Raw genomic sequence first — 25,903 nt, 5'->3', positions numbered from 1 at the left:
GTGTATCTGTTCGAGGTGTCAATTGTTGCATATAATATACCGTATTTTTCGGACTATAATCCGTGATGTTTTCCTCATGTTTTGAGCCCTGCGTCTTATAGTCCAGTGCGGCTTACCTGTGAGTTTTTTTGTTTAATTTTTTTTTGCTAGCCACCGGCAAGCAAATGTGTGTGTCTGTTCGAGGTGTCAATCGTTGGATATAATATATTGTATTTTTCAGATTATAATCCGTGACGTTTTCCTCATGTTTTTAGCCCTGCGTCTTATAGTCCAGTGCGGTTTATCTAGGTTTTTTTTTTGTTTTGTTTTGTTAGCCACCAGCAAGCAAATGTGTATCTGTTCGAGGTGTCAGTTGTTGCATATAATATACCGTATTTTTCGGACTATAATCCGTGATGTTTTCCTCATGTTTTGAGCCCTGCGGCCTATAGTCCAGTGCGGCTTATCTAGGGTTTGTATTTTTTATTTTTTTGTTAGCCACCAGCAAGCAAATGTGTGTATCTGTTTGAGGTGTCAATTTATGGAACGACTATCAAATAGAACTGAAAAGATGTGAATCAATAGCTGTGCTCAAAAAGAGTTAAAACAATAAATTATTTAAAAAAAATGAATAGGTCTGAATTTAATAAGAGAATGGGTAATTTGGGGTAAATTTGTGATGTGTAAATTTTATATACAGTACACAGTATATGCAATTTTATTTATGTATTGATAATTGTATACGAATTATGTAGAATGTGTTATATTCACTAAAATAAACTATCAAACAAATGAGACCTAAAAAAGATGCTATTGAAGTACAGTATTGATTTCGATTTTGAACTGCTATTTAACTAACAGATATCCATCTTTTTGCGTAAAGATCTGATGTTATTGCCTGCGGCTTATATTCCAGTGCGGCTTATCTGTGACAAAGATCTTTTTTTTTTTTTTTTTGCTCATATTTTCCTGCTGCAGCATATATACCAGTGCATCTTATCTGTGACAAAAATCATTTTATGCTCATATTTTCCTGCTGCGGCTTATATACCAGTGCGCCTTATAATCTGAAAAATACGGTCGTTCCAAAGTTTATTCACGAATCAGACACGGAAGGCTTCTGGCTTTGTCTTCCCGGTTCCACTATTGATACATAGCCCATTTGTTCCGTCTGGAAATTGTACCACACATCCTATTTTAACAGTAAATAACCTCTATAGAGGTTTTATTCTCCTTGTTCTTCAAGGAATATAAAGAATTGCATTAACACAAAAAGAAATCAATGAAACGCTACTTTATGTTTCACCACTCGGCCCTGTCCTCATAATCCGTTTTTATTAATCTCGATAAAATGACATCATTCCTCCGACAGCGGTTAGCATCGCGCGCCGTGTTCCATGACAACCGCTACCGGGTCTTGGCGCCGGGGCCCATTGTGTTTATCACGGTCACCATCAGCAAACGCTCCTCTGACCTTTTGTTGCTCTCCACTGGCAAAAATCTTTCCAGATAATATCGCGGATATCAGGAAAGCCGGGGCCGTCACCGAAGGACCCTCATTGTAGTGATGTGTGCATATGGAGGCCGTAGCACTTCGGGGGGGAGCGCCGGGTGCCCGCGTCGCCGTATCGCTCGGGACAGGCGGTGTCACACCAGGGCCTTAACAGCCCCGCTGATCGTCCCTGTAGAGAATAAAGATAAGGAGAGCGTCTGAATCCCGCGTGTCCCCGGGCCCCGGGTGCCACGGCGGAGCCCGCCCCGCAGAAACTGGTGTGCCTGTTTACCATCTTTCCGGGGGTGCCCGCGCCTCTCCGCACGGACTAGAAATGTCTTGCGAGAAGGGGCAAACGCGCCGTGAGGACGAGAATATGGAAGCTGACAGAAATAAACGCGGGTAGCGGCGAGGCGGGCGGGCGGGAGAGGCGAGGATGCGGCGAGCGACGGGGGGTCCCAAAGTGCTGAAGAGATCGTGCTGGCATGGTGGCCGGGGGCCTTTCAGCTCAACGGGCGCCACTACCTCTCCTTTCTCCCGCCGCCGAGCCGCGCGCTGCTGGTGCTTCCGTGCTCGGACGGCCATGATGTATCCATCATTCGAGTCTGGCCGGGTGTCGGCGGGCGGTAAAATATGTGTTGGACAGTGGTGCCGTTTGGCACGTAAAAGAATTCAAACTGTTGAATGCCGGACTCGTTTGAAGGTTATAGCCAAGCCAGATGTATAACAAAGCTTAATGCTAACGTATCATGGAAAATATCACGGGCGTGCTAATGCTAACGCGCCGAAAAATAAGTTGAGTTGTTTTTCTAACGCGTTCGTTGGGGAGCTATGGATTTTTAGAAGAATGGGTTACGTTTCCTCAAAGTTGAGTTCATAATATTGATCCGTCATAGTGATGGGGATATGAAGCTTCATGAAGCGTCAAAATATCCCTGACATGCTAATGCTAACAAACCCAAACAAAAGGGGTTGTTTTTCTAACACACTCATTGAGCAGCTATGTATTTTTAGAAGAATGGGTCACTTTTACCCAAAGTTGACTTCATAATTTTGATTCATCGTAGTGATGGGAAAATGAAGCTTCATGAAGCATCATGAAGCATCAAAATATATAATTCGTATATATAAAAAAAAAAAAATATATACCTTTTCTATGAGAACCACTGCATAGTGTTTAGCTGTTTTTTATCCGAATATTTTTACCGAAACAGTAAAGCATATATTGTTTATCTTCTATGAAAAATTGCTAAAACAATTTTTGAAAGTCCCCCAGAGTAAAAGTATCTTCTACTCTGAATGACAAAATTATATTCAGTTTCCCTTTGAGGCTTCCAGTCTTGTCCGGTTGTTGGGTGCAAGCTTGAGTGTTTCCAGAACCAGAACTAAAATTAAGCTAGCGGCAATCTATTTGTATTCTTCTCAACTGTGGAGCACACTTCCTGAACACCAGAGATGGGCTTGAACCGTAGGAACATTTAAATCCGGCCGGAAAACTTTGCCCGCTGATTTTTTTTATTAAACAGAAGTATTATTTCTTACCACCATCTGGCTTTTATTTTATTTTCTGCGTGTTTTTTTTTTAAGATAATGTCCTAGCATTTTGTAAAAATGAAAACACAAATGTTCTTCATGTTTTAGCTCCTAGTGAAGGCCACTTACACCAAAAGCAATATCTCATTTGTCTAGCACTTTATCCTGCTATCCAGGTTTGTGTAAAACATGACTTTTTTGCCCAATAATTGCAAAGTTTTCAAGCGGATTCCCGAGCGGATATGTAAAGTTAAGGCGGCGTATTAGACGGGATCAGCCTTAATTTCCTGCACTGTAAGATGTTTTCAGTTCTAGGTGGAAATGAGCAGTATTCCAAAGGCTAGAAATGTCAACACATACGGGATTAAGCAGTTTTCTCTGCAGTGGCGCGCTTCCTTCTCACCATATGAGCAACTTTGCTCTGGTTCTCAGGATGAAATCTGGCCGTCTGTTTTCGCTTCCCCTGCGCGGAAAGCCCAGCCTTACGGCAAATCCTCGTCCCGTCACGTGCGAGATGAGAACGGAGTGAGGAATGAGGAGACGCTGGTGTTTGACGCAATTATTTGAAAACGGATTGGGAAAACATGCTTTTTGTTTTGCCTTGGAAATTAGCCTGTTTTGAGGGGGCGGAGCTATCATGAAAGCTGTGGTTCATGTATACCTCCGTTAGAAGAAAGGAAAATACCCGTGAACGTTTAGCACAGTGGTTCTTACAAACAGGTAAAATCGTATAACTTAATAAACTTTTTGGGGGGGCAATTATCCCTAACCCTTTACCACCTCTTGAAAACGTGCAAGCTCCGTAGTGTGTGTGGTATCGACACAAAGCTCCGCCTCTCCGATTTGATCATCTGTCGGAATGACATCGCTAGCGTGAACGGCTCAGGTGTCGTGATGATTCGAAAAACATTTCACCGGCCGGGTCGAACCTCTTTCCGGCCCGCCCGCCATATGTTTGACACCGCCGGTGCAGACGACGCCTTCGTGAATACCATGAAAATGTTGGTTCCCTTTCCTATTGCGCTCGCCGCATTTTTTCTGTACTTTCTTTCCTTCCCACCTCTCAGAGTTTGAAGTTTTTTGCGGGAGTGCAGAGGTTTGGGGCCAGGGTTAAGGAAGAGCGCGGCGGCGCCGATGCAGTAAAGCGATTGTGATTTGTGCCCGCCGCCATCAGCGTCACTCTGCTCAGCTTGTCAGTCCGCGGCAGCGTCAAGGCGGGCGTTGCGGGACCGCTGTCACTAACAGTAATAGATATCATTTCAAAAGCGGCTCTCCTGCCCGTTGTGTCTGGCTCACGCCACTGGCTGGGGCCCACCTTGGCTATGGTTGGATGGGCCCGATCCGCACACACGCGGGGGCCCCGGCGCCGGGCTTAACTGTCGGGGTCGCAGCCCGACGATATATAGACACGCATGGATGGTTAACCGGCTAAATGTGTTGATATGGCGGGTGGGCGGAGGAATCCATCAGGCGCTCGCGTGAGGCAGATTTGACATTCCTGGATTTGCAAAACGATATACCGCTCAAATTTCGAAGCGATACGTCGGTGCCGCATGTAAGCGCGCACGTTGGGTCGCATTGTGCGGCCACGCCAATCAGAGCTTCTCCGAAGCCTCTAATGGCCATTAACAACGCAGCCGGTGGTGCAAAGAATGTGACATCACACGTGTCACACTGCGTTAAGCCCACATTAAGTCAAGACTACCTCCAAGACAAGCAGGCACTGTGTGTGTATGTGCTTTTGTATCTGCATGTCTGCACAATCATGTACTGTATTTATCCATGTGTCAATGTAAGAGGACATATTTGACCGTGTACTGTACTGCGCGTACGTGTAAGTCCGTAGCCACTACGGCACCCGCGGATTCTTCAAAAATGACTCAAATGTGCAGTAGTTCAGCTGTTGTGTGAAAGAAATCATACATCAAGTTGTTAGCGTTGTGTTTATTTCCTGTTAGAACAGCATGTACTAAAATCCATCTATGAAGTCTTTGTCCATCTCATCCCATTGCTTAGATAAAGCCGTTGACGCGGAAAAGTGTGAACTGGAACTTTCCCCAGCGGTTGGAGTAGAGCAGAGGCACCGGCCTATCTTCTGTTGGGGTTTTTCCTCAAGTCTTGTATCATTCAATTCAATTGCTGAATTGAATAAAAAGCAAACGTGAGGGCGGAGCTCTGACAGCCCTGAAGCGAACGCGAGTGTGAGCTCAGTTGTCCCTCACGAGCAAAAAAAAAAGTCAATCCTAGCTGGTCTGAGTTGACTATTTTACAGGATAGCGTTTGGGCTTGTCTTAGACTTCTTTATAGATTTCTCTGACTCACGGTTTCCGTGGCGATGACGCAATTTATGACCCGGCTGCAAAAATTTGAATTTGCGTAACACGAACTTGCGTAATATGTTTTCTAATTTTGACCACTTTAATATTCATATTTTGCTGGTAAAAAAAAAAAACGTATTTCTCCATCTCACAAAGTAAACGAGCAAACTGACTCGTAACAACAACAAAAATCGTAAGATGCAACAAATGTAAGTCAAGCTAGCAAACTAATAAAAACAAAAACGAATCAGCGCCAATACGTGCACCGAGTGTAAACACGGCGATGAGACTTAAAAGTAAAAGTCTGAACGGTAACGTGTATCAGCAGGTCGGACGAACGTGTAAACACGGGACGCATTTGCGTCTTTGTGTCGGCGCAGGTGCTGGCGGCTCGGCCATTACAAGGTGTGTGCTCTGGGTTTAACATACGCGCACAAAAGCACACATCGTGTGTTTCACGCCCGAAACCGTAGCGCGGACTATAGATCGCGACCGGCGCTTTAATTTGGCTTTGGAGTTGCACCTGCCCGTAGCGTCCGTTTCTTTTCAGCATTGTGTGTTTGCGCGATGACGATCTTTGTGCCCGCGGGGCGCGTCCCGCCTTCTAAAGGCTCGGCCCGCTTTATGTTGTGTTAATGACGCGATTAAGAAGTTCCACATTGTCCACACGCACAGGCCGTGCGTGTGTGTTGTGTGCTTGATAACACACACTCTCCCCCCCATGAAAACCTTTGAGAGAGTCTGTCTTTAGATGGATTTTAGATTTCGGAAATGTGTGTTAGGAAATTTTAGTGTTTCCTTGTTCATTGGGGGGGTTAGGGTTAGGGTTAGGGTTTAGGGTTTTTTGTTTTTGTTTTTGTTTATTATAAATGTTCTATTAGTTTTTCATTTGTTTTTTGTTTATTATACTGTATTTCTGTTTTTTCAGTTTTTTTCCCGTCATTATACTATGTCTGTTTTTTCATTGATTTTGTTTATTATACTTTTGTTTTTACGTATTATATTTTCCTGTGTTCTTTTGTTTTTTTTTCCACTGATTAACTGTGAGAAGTTACATTAAACAAACATGAAAAAAGTATGATAAATTACAATTAATGAAAAAAAAACTACCAAAGTCATACTTATAATAAACAAAAACAAATGGTGAAAAATAAATGGAATGAAGTGACATACACCAGAAACAGTTGGGTTAAAAATAACCCAATTATTGGTCAAAGGGATCAACCCAATATTTGGGTCAATTTGACCCAATTTAGATTTTTTTTTTTTAACCAACTGAGCCAGGTTTTGAGGTTGACTTTTTTGTTTATTTTAATCAAAAACCCTGAAGGTAGGGTCAAATTAACCCAAATATTGAGTTTTTTTTAAGATCGCAGGTTAAAAAAAAACAACCACCGAGTTAATGTTATTCCATTTGTTTATTTATTTTTTATGTGTTATACTGTTTTTTTTCATTTAGTGTACTCTATGTATACGGTTTGTTTATTTTTCTCTCATCTATTTTACATATTTGATCATTTATTACATTTTTCGTGAGGTTTGTTGTTTTAGTTAATACTCTGTCTGTGTTTTTGTTTTGTTTTTGCCTGTTTTGAGGCAATAACCCCCCCCCACACACACACACACACACACACACACACACACTCAATAGTTTCAATAGTAACTCAAAATGACCATCATACAAAAACTGTTACTACCAAACCTTAAACTTTCCTTTAAATTTGCAAAGTATGTCAATATAGTACTCAACTCTCTGGAATTTTCTTTGAAAACTCTTGATGGGCAACAAAAGAGAAGAAGAGCTTCTGAGCTGCCCAAAAGTGCTTAGCACACTTTGCCTCCCCCCCACCCGCACGTCACTGCCCCCCAACCCCTTCCCATGCTCTCGTCAGCTAATTATCCGGAATTAGAATCTTCTTTCACACCAGTGGTGTCAGGGCGCCTTAGCTTAATCTGTCAAGGCCCCTCATGACTGGGTGCTAAACTCGCGACAGTTGACGAGTGCGAAGGGCCGCAAAGCTAATTGTAAGTGAAAAGCTGGACAGCGCTGATGGGGAGGGGGAGGGGGGAGGGGGGGTTGTTTTTGGTTGGAGGACAAGATTAAGGAGGGACGTTTGTTTTTGTTTTGCAGGTGGGAAGAGGGCGGCGGAAGGACGCTTGAAGGCGTCTCGCGCTGCCCCAGAAAAGAGGGGAAAGGAGGAGGAAGCCATGTGTGAAGAAAACAGGTAGGTGTGATGAAGGACGGCAGCAAATTCTTTCTTTCGGGGCATGTCGGACAACATCTTCTTCATCGGTGCTCATGGCCTGGGACCACCTGCCTGTGTGTGCGCGTGTACGTGTGTGTATACATATTTAATTTTGGCTTGCTTGCTGTTTGTGGATATTATCACTTTGATGCTTGAAGCCAGTGCATATTTTTTTTAGTGTGTGTGTGTGTGTGTGTGTGTGTGGGGGGGGGGGGGGGGGGGGGGGGGGGGGGGGCATGTTAAGGGGTATGTTTACACCAGGAGCAAAAATGTTATAAATCATTTTACATTTTTGGATTTATTCAAACGTTCATTTGAATATTCAGTGAGGAATCTGAGATATTACATATGCTGTATATATATATATATATATATATATATATATATATATATATATATATATATATATATATATATATATATATATATATATATATACATACACATATATATACATACACATATATATATATATATATATATATATATATATATATATACATACACATACACATATATATGTATACATACACTAATATATACACTCATAAGTAGATTTTGCCTGTTTTACGTAATCGTCCACAGAGCAGAAATTATTATATTTGTCTTAAAGCTCAATAAAACACTTAATAATTAATAATTTTGTTATAATTTAGAAAACGGTTTTTGCCCTTTTTCTAACATTAGGGTCAAAATCAGTAACAGAGTCCGAATTCATTTGCTTACCATGTTCTGCAATTCTGCATTTCGGTCAATTTAATAGAATGTCTTGTTATATATATATGCAAATGAAAATCAGAACTTTTTTTCCGATCCATCGACAAAATAATCGACAGTTTAATTGATCCATTGCAACCCCAATATACACTATAATGTATATTAGTTGTGACTACATGCTTTCCGTGAGTGTGTGTGTTTGTGGGCAGGGAAGGATGTTCATGTTTTTACTTTTCAGACTGGTACCAGAATGAGTATTAAACTAACGTAATCACCGATACCAAGTACAGATACCACAAGCAATATTGATACACAATATATACAATATATATATAATATATAACAATATATATATATATATATATATATATATATATATATATATATATATATATATATATATATATATATATATATATATATATATATATATTAGTGTTTGTGTGTGAGTTGGCCTGCTCTCTAGCCTCGTCTTAGGTTAAACGTTTCCTTGCCAGGCCAAATGAAGTGTGTCACCAGCCCGACAAAGGCGAGATGAGGCATGATGGGAGCTTGTCACCTGTCTCTTCGGGGCATCTGGGGGTGTCACACTTCACTTTTTTCGCCCAGTCACTTTGCGCGCTCGGAACGTTTCCCGAAACACACGGTGTTCCGATGGATGACTTCAAGGTTGCGAGAGGGAAAACTGTGAAAATGAAATACAGATTGTTTTCTTTTTTTTTTTCGCATTTACTGATTGGTTGTTGGTCTGTAACATTTGAGTCATTGGAGTTACCCTACTAGGTCTGCTTTTCCAATGATGTGTGTGTATGTATATATATATATATATATATATATATATATATATATATATATATATATAATATGTATTTGGGCTCTCTAATGGACTTCTGAAACAATAGCCATGTTTGCAATTTTAATAAGAGCCATCCGAGGTACAGAGAAGGGTTGGCTAGAAAAACGGGCGCAACAGATTCAGTGGTGAAAGTGGCTTTTATTCCACCGTGCAAAAAAATAGTGCAGGCGGTTTCCGCTAATACATTGTTGTGTTAATGATTAAACCCTTTCTCTTATAAATCCGGCGGGGCTGTTGACCTTCCATTTATGTGTTTGCCGGCGTCCGACGGGATTCAGCCGCGGGCCGGCGGCCTCCACTCCAGCGCTACTTGGGAGCACTTGAGGACTGGAAACAGCTCGTGAAGATTCGCCTTGATTAGGCCGCGGAAAGTCCGCGCGGAATAGATTAAGAAGCCGTTTGGAATTGGACCTCGTTCCACCCTCCGGCTCTCACAAAAGGACCCGAGTCTCCTTTGAACCCGTGTTTGAAAATGAAAGACATGTCCAATGGAGGTTTCTTTTCTTCTTCTTCTTCTTTTTTTTTTTAAGCGTAGAGAGGAGTGGGAGGCGTGGCGAGGGGGGAGACAAGAGCTTTACAGCCCCGTTTTCACTTACGCTCCTCGGTTTTCTTCCGGCCTTGAGCCGCCATGGAGGAAAAACCAGATTTGTGTCGGAAGAAAAAAAAAAAATCGGGGTCGGCAGAGGGGGGAAGGGGCCAAAATGAGAAAGGGGCTTCTCGGAGCCAGCTGCTGGAGAGGTTAGTTGGAGATTTCCAGCCATTAACCCCGAGCCCAGCCGGCTCGGCCACTTGAGGCAGACAAGGGCCCGGCCGGGACGGGCCGGAGCCCCTCTGTGAAAGGGGACGGGGGGGACCCGGCTTGATCCGGCGGCGGGGGGGGGAAATTGTTTACAAGTGGGACCCTCGACTCCACAATGGCGGAGAGCGAAATAGTTGAGTGAAAGAGTGAAACAAATCTTCCAAAGCGCGAGGGCAAAAGTGAAAGAGCTCGGAGCCAGAGTGATTAAGGGCGGACCAATGGGCGCTTCTGGCGGGTGCTGTCGATGGGAGTTGAGGGTGCGGGGGGGCAGGCGGTGATTTTGACACAATAAGTGGAGGGCCTATTGGGATGGAGGGTCCGCGGGAGGAGGGGGCCCACTCCTTCTCTTTTCAAAGGCAGGATAAACAAGGAAATGAGTCTGTAATCATTTCCAGAGATTGCCTTCCTCTTTTGCTTCTCCTCTCTCCGTCCCCGCCGCCGGCCCGTCTTCATTAGCGGCCCGCCGCCCGATTAAAGGCTTTTTATTTATTTATTTTTCAAACGTCTGCCGGACGCAGGGCCCAGCTCGGAAGCGGGGGCCGCCGCCGTACCGCCCGCTTTCCGTGGTTTTTTCGAAGCCGGTTAGGTCACGTGACTTTTAAGGCGAGAAAACGACGAGGCGTTTTAGCTGCGAGTCCACCGCCGCCGCTTTGTTGCGGGATTCGGTTTTCTTGCCGCCCCGACACTTGTTGAGACACGGCGAAGATGGCGGGTGGAACAAAAATGGATTTGTATCAGATAATCACTTTGGAATTTGAAGATATGAGATACCAAATCATGCTGTTTTAAACGTATTTAATGAATTGATTTAAAAGATTCACGTCACTAATATATATATATATATATATATATATATATATATATATATATATATATATATATATATATATATACACATTATGCCCACACACACTAACACACATATATATGTTTATTAGGTTTGATGGCTTTGTAAGTGGTCAAAGTGGAAAAAAAAAGTATGACGAGTAAAAGTAAAAGTATGACGTTTTTTGAGAGTATGACGTTTTGTTCTAGTATTTTACTTAAATGATTAAGTTTGGGCTTTTTTTTTCTATGGCATGACAACCAGGAAATTAAAATTAAATGTAATGATAAATCATGTTTCTCTACTTTTACTATTTCCAACAAAGCTTGTACTTGAGTAAAATATTGGCTTGAATTTAAAATAATTAAGTATGTTTTGAATTGAGGATTTTTTTGTAATTGCCTTTGACTGTTATTATTCTTTGTAAAATACAACAAATATTACATAAGATTTCTGGGTATCGGTAGCACTGTAATTGTTTATTTTTATAGACCGGGACAGGAAGTAAATCAAACAGAGTTTTTTTTTTTGTTTTTTTTTTAAATTTAATGCTTTAAAGAATTTGTTTAAAAATGTATTCTCCAGATTTTTGAGCCCTAAAAATAACACACATTTAATGTGACACCTCATAGAAAATAGTTAGTTAAAAATAATAATGAAAATCTTCTAATACATTGGTGAAAATTTGTAATTCTTTGGCATAGATATATGTAGATATCGCTATATATATTTAGATATGTGTAGAATTATACATACATATTGTATTTAAATACAGTGTAAGGAAATTATATTTATGTAGCAGTTTGTGCAGTATTTTATCCAATCTTTTACATCTAAAGCATTTCACAGCATCGTTGAAAGATGACATCAGGGAGCTGAAATTTCACCCAGGTAGTGACAACATGCGAAAGTTCAACAAGCAGCGTGCCATTCCTTTGTTAAAATCGTGCAAAAATGACGTGGAAGAAAATAACCCAAGAGGGTTCAAAGTGTAAAATACCTGAAACAATTTACACGATTTTGCGTGGTTCCGCAAACCGCAGCTGCAATAATAAGCAGTTTGTGACCAAAAAGCGGGCAGGTTTCATTTAAAGCTGTTAGTATTATTGGTGCAGGTGTTGTAGTCAGCGCGTTTGAGAATAATTGCTTAAACAGTGCAACAAATTTGCCCTCCTCCCATTTGCTTTTGACCTCATCCACTCGGATCATGAATCAGCAGCCAGTTCCTTCCAAAAAGGCCCCGCCCACCCTTCGCCGGGGAGCGCCAGATAAAGGTGGAAAGGTGAATAAATCACCACAACAACAACAAAAGAATGTGACGCCAGCGTGACTTTAAAGAGTCTTTTTTTTTTCCCCCATCAGGGAGGAAGTATTCGTTTTTTTTCTTCTTCTTTTTTTTTTTATTGGTTTCATATGACACGACAGAACCTTTTTAAGATGTTGTAGACGCACTGGTAAAAAGGCGTCTGCCCACCCCTGCATTAAGTGCCCCTGTGATCTCCGGCATATTTATAGGCACTGTCTTGTGTCACATGGCTTCCATTTCTTCACTTGATGGGACCCCCTGTGGCTGCTTTTACAAGCACGTGTATGAAGGGGTCACCGGCACCCCGGTGGGGGCCGGCTCGCACTGGACGGGAATTAAAAGGTTTTCTTCGCCCTTGGATCTGAAATCAGTCGGGGAAAATATTACAGTATGGTACAGGAGGTGGAAATACGGCGAACCTTAACCCTAACCCTAACCATAACCTTAACCCTAATAATGTATCTTTGGACCAGGGTTTTCATGAGAAACTGACCCAGTCCAGACTGAGTGTCAAGATGGAGGCAGCCCCCCCCCCCCCCTCCCATCATCCTCACTAGGACGCTCCAAGTCTCCGTCTTGACCATGTGGTGTTGCGTGTTGGTTTTAGTGTGCCCTAAAAACACACCGTTAAACACACTTTTAAAGGTTCCTAAAAGCATTTTTCCTCTCAGGGCTTTGGCACTTTAATCTACTATTGGGTTTCACGTGCAGCACTGGCACACCTGGGGAGACAAATGAAATAAGATGGCTTTTGAGGGTGCACGCACGAAGGTGGGGTTCTTGTAAAAGGTTCAAAAAAAATGCAGAAAGAGAAGCCTAATCAGATTTATTGTTTTAATCATAGTGGGGAGGTGTCGCCCTCTTTTTGGCATGATGGCTTTATGACCTCTTTACTGTTCTGGGCTGCGTTTTTTTTTTTTTTTTGTCTTAGATGTGAAGGACAGAGATTAAACCCTGAGTTGCCCTGTTTAATCTCTGTGCCTGCTCCCTAATAAACCCCGCCCCCAAATCACAGGAACATTTATTTTGGGGGGATGTGCCAATCCCGAGAACGTGATCGGGAATTAGGCGCGATCGCATTGTTTTCTGCTGATTGGAATCGGGGGGAAAAGGAGTTTGGAAAATGTCTTTGTATTTTATTGTTTTTCGTTATTTTATTTATAGGGATGAGAAATGTACATGGATATTGCAAAAAGATGTTGCTGCCTTAACATAAATACAATTAGTGGGGGAATGCTAGCCATGTGAATGAAAGAAAATGAAATAAAAACATTAAAAAAAAAACTATTTGGGTACACTTTGCCAAGGTATCAAATCGAGACTTGGTATCGGCGAATCTTCAAAATCAGGAGACTCGTGCAAAAAATGTAACTGGGACATCCCCAGTATTTTCATTTGTTCATTTTTTAAATCATAAGAATAAAAGAAATACAGGATCAATATAACAAATTCTTGCAATGCCTGAGTCGACCGATTTTTAGAATCTGCCGATCCCGAGTCCCAATTCGATATCTCGGTAAAGTGAATCCAAATTGTCTTTCTTTCTCCCATGTGCACTATTTAAACAATCATTTGAGCTTCAAATCAAAGAGAAAGCATTAAATGAAGACACTAGGGAGCTGAAAATATTCGATTTTTTTACGGCGATTCTTACACTTTTACTGCAAATGAAATATCGCCAAATATCGGTTATCTGCTTCCTCTACTGCTAATAATCGGTATCGGTCCTGGAAAAAAACCATATCGGTGGATCTCTAGTTAAAGTTTTCTTTTATTTAATAAAAAAAAAATGTACAACACCTTTTATATTAGCTTAAAACAGTATCTTAAGACATTTAATCATGGCTGTGTTGATTTCCGATTTTTCAGGCTAATGTTACTTATCGTACATGTAAATTTTTTTTTTTTCTCTTGGCACTATGCGTGTACTTTTCTCACCCTTAAAAATGGGAAAAAAAAGAAATCAAATAAAACATCCCCAACACCAAACCCCCTCCGATTCCGACGCGCTAAAAACAACGCAATCGCGCCCGATTTCCGATCACGTTATCGGTATCTGCAAATCCCTGATAGATTCAACTGGGGGATTTTTTTTTCTGACCAAGTTGTCTGTCTTTGAGTCTTGGCGCTTCCAAGCAGCTGCTGTGCATCCTGACAGATTTCCCCCTGCTTCAGGAAGAGGGGGTCACCGCGGGGTCAATTCCAAACACGACGGCGTGGCTCACACAGCGCGAGAGGGACAACGAGGCCTCGCCTCTCTCCGACCTGTTGTTAAAATGATTTTTATTGGATCTTTTCCACTTTTGAAGTACAACCAAGGAGTACAATTGCTCTTATCTTCTTCCTGTCCCTTTTCCCCGAGTCGGGGGATGTTTTTGTGAGTGGGTTGAAGGGAAGTAAGAATTTCATGGATGTCAAAGGGCGGGTTCTAAAAAAAGACTTTGTGATTCCGTTTTATTTAAACGTGTAGATAGGCATTTTATCTGCTGCTGGTATTCGGTTGCGAAGGGCGTGTGTCTGGTCGGACGCTGACAACCCGCAGGCGCCTTTTCAAAGGCGTTTTAATAGGCCCGAATGAATCTGCTCGCTTACTTTGATGCTGACAGACCAATAGTTCGGAAAATGGAAACTAGAACAACGGCTCTCAAATGGGGTACGTGAAGACACTTGAGAATTTACGTGAGATCCAAACAGGGTATCTGCGCGTATTAGCAAAATTTGTTTTTTTAATGCCATGACAGGACCTGTACATTTTTACTTTTCAAGTTAAGAGCAAATGAATTGGAACATGAATCCACCTATTTTTTTTTTGCAAAATACTGTATGTCTTTATTTTGCTAGGACTTATACAAATGGGCGGTGTCATTGACATTTCTCAACAATCGAAATAAAACAGATTTTACACATCTGTATTTTCATGTCGCAGAATAAAACACTTCTACAAATTCAGTATTGAAATTGATGAATTCAGACACTGCACCGCACTCTTTCTTTGAAAGAGGACTTGAATATCCACTGGTTGCTATTTTTATTGTTGTTATATTGAAGCATTTCTTTGGCAAAATGAGGACGATTTAAAAATAAAGAAAAGGAGATCAACTAGCCGACAAGATTGTGCAACAATTTCATTTGACTTTCCCCGACCAGGAGGCAGCTTGAGTGGATTTTGCCTGCAACATGCTAGTAAAGTAGAGATGCTATTAATGCTATACCGATAACGCAATATCCTATCAAAAAGCACAAGCCATACTGCTGATTTAATTCCTTTTTTTGGGGGGGCAAATTGATTTGTCTGAGATTTTGGGAGTGGGGGGGGGGGCTGGGCCGGGGTTGGGGCGGGCGGTTGATCATCTCAGTGGTCAAGAGTGGCCACATCTGTGTGATGAACGCCATCTCGTACTGTAACTGCTAAGCCTCCGTGATTGGATGGAAGAATCTATTATGGTGGGCACTTCACCAGTGTACGACTGCTGTACCAGCTGTACTACGGGGTACCGATTGCAAAAGTCCAATCAGAAACTTTTGTGAGGGCAAAAAATGGGATTAATACACAGATGATGGTTTCTAAAGCTGCGCTACAAAGAAAATTGCTGCTTTGGTGTAACTGTACATCCCATTGTGTAGCATTCGGTGGAAATGCAACGCTAATCTAGAATAATCTAAAGGTCATTTATATGTCACAAATTTACAATGATATTCATTTTAGGCTTCACTGCTTGTGCTGTGAACGTCTGAGCTGCCTATTGGTGATCTCTGTTGATGGGATTGGATTAGGCTGGATCAGATTAGGGATTGTTTGGGATAAACATTCAGTACGACGCCGGAATCTGGTAATCTACTGGCGCCCTTGTCATAAGAGGTATTCGCCTTTATTACTGTGAGGATGTGGAATCTTGTGTGTACTTTTTCCGTATAGTCTCCAGCCAAGACAGCCATTCTAGATTCTAGATTGCTAATAAATAGGTCCTATCCTGGTCAGTTTGTTGGTCCTTTCTGGATGAGAAATAGCGTTCAAAGTCCTTACTGTGAGAAATCATTCTTTCAAGTAGCACTCCTGTACTGGCTATTGACAGCTTTCGTTTTCTTCAGAGTCGTAGGCTCGTCTCCTGTCTCTTGACTGGGCCTTTGCCCCATGTCTGATTTGTGAGAAATCATTCTTTTAGGTAGCGCTCCTGTACTGCTTATTGAAAGCGTTCGTTGTCTTCGAAGTCGTAGACTCGTCTCCTGTCGCTTGACTGGGCCTTTGCCCCATCCCAAAGACGTCTGATTTGTGAGAAATCATTCTTTTAGGTAGCGCTCCTGTACTGCTTATTGAAAGCTTTCGTTTTCTTTGGAGTCGTAGGCTCGTCTCCTGTCTCTTGATTGGGCCTTTGCCCCATCCCAAAGACGTCTGATTTGTGAGAAATCATTCTTTCAGGTAGAACTCCTGTACTGCTTATTGAAAGCTTTCGTTGTCTTCGAAGTCGTAGACTCGTCTCCTGTTGCTTGATTGGGCCTTTGCCCCATCCCAAAGACATCTGATTTGTGAGAAATTATTCTTTCAAGTAGCAGTCCTGTACTGCCTATTTTCGTCGAAGTCGTAGACTCGTCGCCCCTCACTTGACTGGGCCTTTGCCCCATCCTAAAGACGTCTGATTTGTACTCATTATACTTCCTTGTGAGTGAAATTTCACGCTCAAGCAGCTGAAAAGAAGCCAAGAGCATCCGGATAGTTTTCAAAATAAAATAGCATTCAAACAGTGATTGATAAATACAATGCTATAAATATCGCATATCGGAATTTACCAAAAGAAACGATAAAGAACTTTCAAAACACACGGACTTCAGAAAGTCACATTAAAAAAAGAAACCCGTCTTTGTGGGAGTGGTCCCCATCTCGACACGGCGCACGGTATTTCATCATTTACACAAGATGACAGAACACAAGTTAAAATTATAGAAACGTCAATTTTAAGAGTATGATCCAATTTATGGTCTTTGATGGCAAAACTTTACGGGCTGGCCCGCCTCCAGCTGTCTGGCCCCTTCCGAATAGCTTGAAAGCATCTGTAACTTACACACTTGTAAATGAAATGTGTATCTGGCTGAATTAAAATGGACCGTCCGGGGTCATGTTTTGCAGCTCGCCGTCCCGTATGCACACCCGCGCACAAAAGGCACGCACTTTGAATCAATCCTCGTCTCCGCTATCAATCCATATCTGGATCGTTTGGCCCGGTGATGTGAATAACTCGGCTACGGGCTTAACAGCAACCCAATCCTTTATATATTTCACTAGTGTCAAAATGTCAGAATGAAGTGCTGCCTGCTCGCACTTCACCAGTTTCTCCTTTCCCTTCCTCTCGGAGGAGTGTAGCTCCGGTTTCATTGGTCTGTCGATGGGCAGACATGCGAGGGCGCGGCGCTGGCGTGGTTTGTCATTGCTATTTTCAGCTAAACTAATTCTCCAGAAGGGCTTTTTCCGCCTTTAATAAAGCCCTGACAGCAGAGGTGGCAAATGGACTCGCGCTCTGTACTTAGCGCTTAATAATCACTGACTATTTCTCTTGTTTTGTTTTTTTTTAGTTCAACAGGCAAAGACGATCGTAAACGACGTAATGTTTTAAAGTTTCTGTGGAAAATATTTCTTAGATGTGGTAAAATTTGGAAATAGCTACTGAGATGGATGACAAAATGGCGCCGCCGCATGTCACTGTCCAGACTCTTTTTGACATCTTTGAGGATTCTGGAACCTACCAAATGGGGCCTTCTTCTAACCGGCTTCTTTAATTGAACCCCTATGTAGTATTTTGTCCATTTTTGGGTCATTTTCTTCCACATAATTCTCCCAGTATTTTTGCCAAGGGAGGGCACGCTCCTGGTTGTGTGATAACTAAGTGGTCGTGCCATGTTGAACTTTGACATGTTGTCGCTATCTGGGTAAAATTTCAGCTCCCTAGCATCAACTTTTAATTATTTCCCTTTGATTTGAAATGTATTTAATGCAAAAATCAAACGTTTAAAGTGATATTATACATATTTAGCCGACGATTATAATCCGTACTTAAGTTTGAGGTTGTCCAGAACTCAAGGGGATTTTATAACATCTAAACTCCTCTTCCTCTCATCAGTACAGCACTTATATTAATCCTACACAGAAGCAAAAACATACACACATCCCTCCCAATCTCCTACGTGCATGTTTTGAGTTTTGTGGTGAGGTCTATGTGGCATGCGCAAGAATTTTTCTTTTTCTCATGCTTATACTATGTCCCTTTTTGGGGACATGGCCTGAGTCTTGTTTTTTCTTCCCCTCCTATCCCGCTTCATCTATGATCTCTGGGTGCTTTTTAGTGAGTAATGACAGGCTCTTCCGTCCTGTATTACCGTGTTTTTTTTTTTTTTTCCGGGCAGTCTGTTTTCAATCTGTCGCTCAAAGGATTAAAACACAGCAAAATAGATGCTAATAAGCATCTATGCATCAAGCTAATACAAAACATGTCTTCAGCCGTTTTCGGCAGTAAGAAGTTTTGACTTTGTACATCATTAATACGTTCATTTGAATTAGAGTTGCAGGCGCCTCATTCAAGATGCATCAGCACTCAGGTAACCGGCAAAGTGTAATTAGTCGTGTCCCTTCTCCCCGCCAAAGCTGCCGGCCACTTTCTCCCCTTCACCGTAAGCTTTGGCACGAGTGGCGGAGAGGGTCACTGTTTAATAATGAACAGGTCGGGCCGGCTGTAAGGGATACAGGCACCTGCTTTATGCATCAGTCAATTACCTAATTAGAAGTCTCCCGCAGGGGAAAGCTAATACCTCATCCCGGGGTTGGAAGACAACCCCTTTCCATGTGAATGGAGGCTCTCGCTAGACTAACAGATACCTGCGTGTGTAGCCGCGGCTCAAGTGTGTGTGCATGCGCTTTTGCGTGTGAGAACAAGAGAGAGGGAGCGAAGGGCTAGGTTGACCAGTGCTCTGTTTCCTAGCACAGATCAGGTACCAAAGGACGCTCATGGGAAATTGTGCTCTATGCCGGCGCGATCCAATAACGACCTAAGCTCGGCCCTGCGCCTCGCGCCCGTCTCGCCCCGTCGCCGCGCGGGCCGGGCCAGAGAAAGTGATCGCAATGGGGGTACGTGAGGGCGCTACAGGTGCTATGAGTGGTTACTAACCCGGGTTGGATCGAACCTAAAGCCTAAATGTGTGTGCTAAATGGCAATCCAGAGCGCTCAAGTCCGGTCCAGTTTGCAAAACGAGGCCGTCGTCACTCTGCCTCTCCCGTTGTCACCCTCCCTCCGTCGCCGCCGCACCTCCTAAGGCTAAAATATCGGATTTAATCATAGCTGATGAGCGGCCATGATTACCTCAGAGCTGGTCGTTAGCCTCAGCTAAGCCGCAGTGTCGAGCGCTCGCAGAAATGTCCCATCGTATTATTTACCGGCCCCGTCTTGAGTTTCCAGGCTCGCTCGGCCCTTTCCTGCTTTCTCACCATCAGTGTTCACAATGATCTATCTATATCCAACGTCTCATTCATTACTATCTCAATCGGGGGGGGGGGGGGGGGGGGGGGGGGGGGGGGGGCGTCTCGTGTGCAACTTGGCGGATAATCATTTCCTTTCATTCAGCAATGAGACGCTATGTTCGATAACCTCTTGCCTGCCGAGTGAAAGATGATAAAAAGGCTTCGGAGGAATTTTTACTGGATCCGTCAGGCCTGATTTCAAGTCGGGACGCGACTCACATAAATGTCGTTCTCCGTCCATCCATATGTCCATTCAGCAATCCAGTCATTCATTGGTTGCCAGCCAATCGCAGGGCACACAAAGACAAACAACCATTTGCACTCACAAACATATACGGTGGCAACTTAGTGTTCAAAATACCTACCGTGCATGTTTTTGCAATGTGAGAGGAACGCGGAGCACACAGGAAAGCCACGCAGGCATGGGGACAACATGCAAACTCACCAACTCATACTAATACTATACTATTAATTAAATATATTGACAAGAGCCAAATCAAAAGCTTTCAAACGTAAAAATACGTCTTTGGGATTGAACGATTTAAGGCGAGCCGCTTTGAAGACGCGGTTGTGACACCCGGTGCTACAAATGTCCACGTAAGTGTCGACGAATGCGATCGGTCAGCACGCTAAGAACCGCCGCCCTTCGTAAAACCCGATCTTAATTCGAAAGGTATGAATTAATAATCTTGTTGATCCTTTCTAATTGTTCCCGCTGCCTTCCCTTCTACGCCTGGATGAAAAAGTGAGAGGCGCCGCCCACTTCTCGGTACAGTTACCAGAAGTGTAAGATAGGAATGTGGCCTGCCTCAGCGAGAAATCCCAAAGTGCTTGGCGAGTCGTAGCTGCTAATACAGCTAATGCAGTAATGTACGGGCCGAGGCGATTAATGAGAGCGCTCTGCCTCTGACATCTCAGACACCCTAATGTTGCTGCAGCGTCTCTCTGCCCGCGCTTTAATCCATCACTGGCCCCCGTAACCCAATTATGGCCTGGCGCCCCCCCCCCCCCCCCCCCCCCCCCCCACCCCCCTCCCTCCACTTTGCTCGGTCCTTCACACACATCTGCAAAAGGGCAAACGGGCGCACGCACTTCTATATAGATAAGTGGCTTGGAGTGTGATCGGACAAGCGTGTTTCACGCACAAAAAAGGCCATTTGGGCAGACACCAACACCATGAACAGCAGGTAAATGAGCCTGTGTTTGTGTGATGACAAGTTTGTGCTGTGTAAATTGTAAATTGGACAGGCCTCTGTTAGACCTCTTGTTTTGCTGCCCTTTGGAATTTCACTGGCGTATGTGGTGCAACACACACACAAATATATATATATATATATATATATATATATATATATATATATATATATATATATATATATATATATATATATATATATATATATATATATATATATATATATATATATGTGGTGGAATGATTATTGGATTAATCATATCAATCACAAGTGGATTCACTGATTGTGGTCTAGTAAATGTCAAAAATCCTCCACAAAAGTCCACAATTTCAATCAAAGCAAAAGGAATGTCTCTGTGGTAATTTTAGGAGAAAAAACACTGTACTGTGTTTACAAGGTGCTGCGACTTTGAAAAAAATGATAAGTTCTTTAGATTTTTTTAGTTATGTAATGGACCAAACCAGTGTGTTCATTTTATTTTCTACTCTGTCAATTTGAGAACATTTCCTATTTTTGAATAAACAGAGGAAAATGAAAACATTAATTAATCGACATAATAATCAACAGTGAATTGATTAAATAAATTAAATAATGACTTATTATATATAACTAATATATATATATATATATATATATATATATATATATATATATATATATATATATATATATATATATATATACATATATATGTATATATATAATTTATATATATATATATATATATATATATATACATATATATATATATATATATATTTTTTTTTATAGTATCTGAATTAACATAAAAAAATTTAAAAAATCGTGAAACGTATGCAAATTAAACTACATAAACCCCCATAACTACCCTAACCCTAACCAAGTTGATTGAGTTTTTTAATTTAGGGATTTAAACATATATATATATATATATATATATATATATATAGATATATATATATATATATATATATATATATATATATATATATATATATATATATACTTTATGTGTATATACTGCATGTATTATATACCGTTTCACCTGCAATTTTAAATTTCCAATCAATGCAAAAATAATGGCACAGTCACCGATGCTTAGTGGTGGCAAACCCTCCGCTGGCAATCATGCTAATCATGCGAGATGCTACGCTAACATGCTTCATTCCCAAAGGGAGAGGCCGCATTTCATCAGACGTCCCACTGCAACATTTATGATTGGCCTCGAAGGTTCCGATACTCAATTGGCTCACTGAGCATATTAGCTTGGACGTACAAGAACCGCACGGCGCTCCAAGGTCGCCTCGACGCGTAACAAGGACTACGCTCCCGTACCTCTCGCTTCCTGTCTCTTGCAGCGGTTATGTCACGTGCGGAGTTAACGGAGCTGTCAATCGAGAGATCTATGAGCCGGCCCCCTCTAAATCAGGTGCATTGACTCCTTAAGAATTACTGGAGGAGCCTACTTCAATTAGCCACTCCCAACAGCAAATTAACTTAAATGTACCCGCTCAATAAAGTTCGAGACGATCATTTGCATGTCAATGTCGCTTTACTTCCCTCAAGGCCTTTTTTGCCAGACGTTCAGCTGACCCGTGCAAATCCGAAGAGGCCTCTGGTGACTTCATTGCGCAAATGCCAATTAGCCAAAAAGCTACCTTTAAAGACAACTGTCCTATTGGAATGCAATGAAAACAAGCAACAAGCAAACGTATTTTATTATATGTGAAAATTAACTCATTCAGTACTATATATCATAAAATTTTAAAAAAAGTCAGCAATGCCATGAATCATGCAGATGTGCTCCAAATATTGTCCAATTTAATATAATATGTACCGTATTTTCCACACTATAAGGCACATCGGATGATCAGGTGCACCTTCAACAAATGGCCTGTTTTCAAATAAAGGGTGCACCGTATTATAAGGCGCATAGAATAGAAGCTATGGTTGTGGTAGGGGTTGCATAATGCATCCACTAGATGGAGCTCCGCTAAAGGGAATGTCAACAAAACAATCGGATAAGTCAGTCAAATTTTTCATCAGAAATAAAGATTTTGTGGAAAGTACTATCTGAAAAATGGGGAAAAAATATCTCTGAATTACATTAAAAGACTTTAGATCAATGCCCAGATGACTCAAGAGTTTAAAAGATTATAATTATGATTCAATTAAATGTTAAATTTTTTCAACAGTTTGCGGATTTATTTTATAAAATTCATTTTTTTTTTTTTGACTAAAACTCAGTTTTTGTGCCTGGTCCTCATATATATATATATATATATATATATATATATATATATATATATATATATATATATATATATATATATATAAAACATATTAAAATTTAAAACATGGTGTTATGAAAATTTTAATGGCAAAAAACGTATAATTGAAATTCAGAAGTAAAAATTCAAGAATTTGTTTTGTTTTGTTTTTTTCCCTCAACCATGAAAACTCGCGGTCTATGTGCGACATAAGGCGCACTGGATTTTTAGGCGCAGTGTCAGCATTTGATCAAATTTAGGTGCGCCTTATCGTGCGGAAAACACGATTTTGTTCAACTTTAGCTTCACTAAAGTGGATTCACTAAAACTTTTTTATAATGCACTTTTTTTTTCTCTAGATTCTCCCACTAATTTCGAGTGAGAACATCCACTTGTGCTTCTCGACCTTGAACAAACTGTCATTTGTGGGCTATTTTTGGCGGGGAATTTTCTGGACAACAAGACACAGTCGCTGATGTGTTATCCCGATTAGGAAAAAGAAGGCAAAAAAACAACGGAACAAATGTTGACCGGAACCGTGGGAATGGTTGCGATCAACGCTCAAACAGTGGCTCATTCTTATTTTGAAAGAGCGAACAAGCACAGAGCTCTCATATAATCTGCGTGTCCTTAAATCACTTGCTTGTTAGTTTGGAGACAACCTTCTTGGAGATAAATGTTACTTATGGATGGATGATGTCATTTTGTTTGTATGTCGAAGTCAATCACTTGAAATGAAGTCATACGGTTGTCATCGACGTTTGGAATCGTCGTCTTTTAGCTTGACTTCATCCAGATGTGATCGGCTGAATCGGATTGGTAGATATTTTGCGTTCTGTTAGCTGGGATGCCATAATTTTCTGTTTGACATAATTAGTGGATCTATATTAAAAAATGAAAAAACAAAACATTACAGCAAACACAATATGTACTACCACAGTTTATAATCGGAGGTTTCATGTCCATTTCATATAATATACTCAGTATATAATGGGTGTCCCAAAAAAAGTATACACATCTTAAATAATTGTAAATTTGGGATTTATTATAATTCGAATAAATTTCACACACAAATTTCTTAACTTGAAAAGATAGAACTGCCAAACGATACACACAAAAACATTTCTACACAAGCTGTGAAAATTTCCAACAAAAATGGTCAAAGTTATCGGTTTATTTTGTAACCACTCGCTATTGTACAACTTTACCATTCCCCCATTTTGAAACCAGTCAGGCTGACCAATAGCAGACCAGCATTTCCGTCATGTGACGGCAACTGAAAATACGTGCAATTACCTAAACACGCTTGCAGATGGAGACAAAAAAACACTAATCCAGCCAACTCCCTAGGGTCATGACAGTTGTTTTTGTCACAAAACCGGGAAATACCAATAAAGAGGGGTCGAAAAAACTGTATTCCACATCGCAACGTGAAAATAAAGTAAGCCAGGGTCGCTGTAACACAGGTGTTCACTGTATATATATATATATATATATATATATATATATGTGTGTGTTGAAACGCGCCAAAAAACGTACGCCTTCACGCAATTGCGGATGAGTTGTATACATGGGCGCATCCTATACTTTAGGAATTACGGTAAGGTTGTGTCGTTGAGCGACAATATCAACCCTGGAGGTCACAGTGAGCCTACTGCGAATGTGATGAGAGTCAAGCGGCCAACCTGAGAGGATAAACAATGAAAAGACATCAATTTTGCGTATCATGCTCCCGGAGAACAGGATTAGTGCTGTTCCTCTCCAGCGGAGAGGAAATCTGCTCGTGAAGGATTAGGATGATCACAGTGATTCCACTGTCCCCACCTATCACTAACCGCACTGTCCCGTCTCTCTCTCTCTCTCTCTCTCTCTCTCCTGCAGCAAGACAGTCAGCCAAGCAGCCCGCGGGCGTCCTCAGCATCAGATGTCAACCTCCTGGAGTCAAAGTAAGTCAGACAAACATGTAGACCGGACCTCTGAGGAGTACCTTGCCGCATGCTCAAGTGCTATAAGTGCCTGGGAGTCGTCTTACAAGAAACACTTATTGCATTTTGTATTGAGCATGATGTTATGAAAAATTAATTCAGCGTTACTGCGCCTCTGTCTCCATATCCACTCGCCGTGTGTGTTTGCCAACCACCGACGCGGTCCGCCCCGGCCTCTTTTCGCCCCGCGTTTCGACACGTTTACGTGCCCGTGAGGAAAATCGTGTGCGAATGCGGTCGCGGGCGTATGTTTACGATGGATCATCACATGCGGAAAGGGGGCGCTTTGCATCTCCGGGGACACGCGGCGCTTTTGCTTAAAGAGCCCAGAGAATGCTTTGAGATTCCCCAGTTGGGCTAATGACAATAGTTACTGCTCGGACTTCCGTCCATTTAGGGTATTTGTGTCTCCTATTCCCAACGCTTAGGACACATATTGACTTGACTATTGGCAAACGGGAGTGGAACGGCTAGCCAAGTGCGATGATATGCAAACGCAGGGAAAAAGAGCTGCTGAATCAGCCGTTCTCTTTGTGTAAAACATATTTATTACGCATTATTATCAATGATAATGACAAGTGCCCCAAGAGACCACTAGTACTAGTTTAGTTGTGACTAACGTTTCTATGTGCATTTCAATAAATTAGAACTTTACTTACGAACCATGAAAAACTAAAAAAAAATTGAAATACTCATTTCATCTAATCATTTGATCGTTACATCAAAGGAATTTTTCATCAGAGTTTCCAAAGAAGACACGAGGGAGCTGAAATTTCACCCAGATCGTGACAACATGTCAAAGTTCAAAATAATTCGACCACTCAGTTATCACACTATCAGGAGAGCGACATCCCTTTGCAGAATACTGCGGGAATGATGTGGAAGCACATGACCCAAAAA

The 25,903-nt window shown here is 41.6% G+C and overlaps 1 protein-coding gene across 7 annotated transcripts in view; it reads left to right on the top strand.

Moving 5' to 3' along the window:
• Positions 1-25,903, top strand: part of LOC148411848 (uncharacterized) — a 233,151-nt gene that overhangs the window by 83,867 nt on the left and 123,381 nt on the right. For all 7 annotated transcript variants that reach the window (XM_088434194.1, XM_088434192.1, XM_088434196.1 and 4 more), the window contains exons 7-8: positions 7,454-7,547; positions 24,900-24,964. In XM_088434194.1, the coding sequence (XP_088290320.1) occupies positions 7,454-7,547; positions 24,900-24,964 (159 nt within the window). The remainder of the gene's footprint in view (positions 1-7,453; positions 7,548-24,899; positions 24,965-25,903) is intronic.

Source organism: Hippichthys cyanospilos, chromosome 15, assembly GCF_059441005.1.
Source record: "Hippichthys cyanospilos isolate Australia breed blue-spotted pipefish chromosome 15, RoL_Hcya_1.0, whole genome shotgun sequence".
Lineage (NCBI taxonomy): Eukaryota > Metazoa > Chordata > Actinopteri > Syngnathiformes > Syngnathidae > Hippichthys > Hippichthys cyanospilos.
This window is presented reverse-complemented; position numbering and strand designations above follow the sequence as displayed.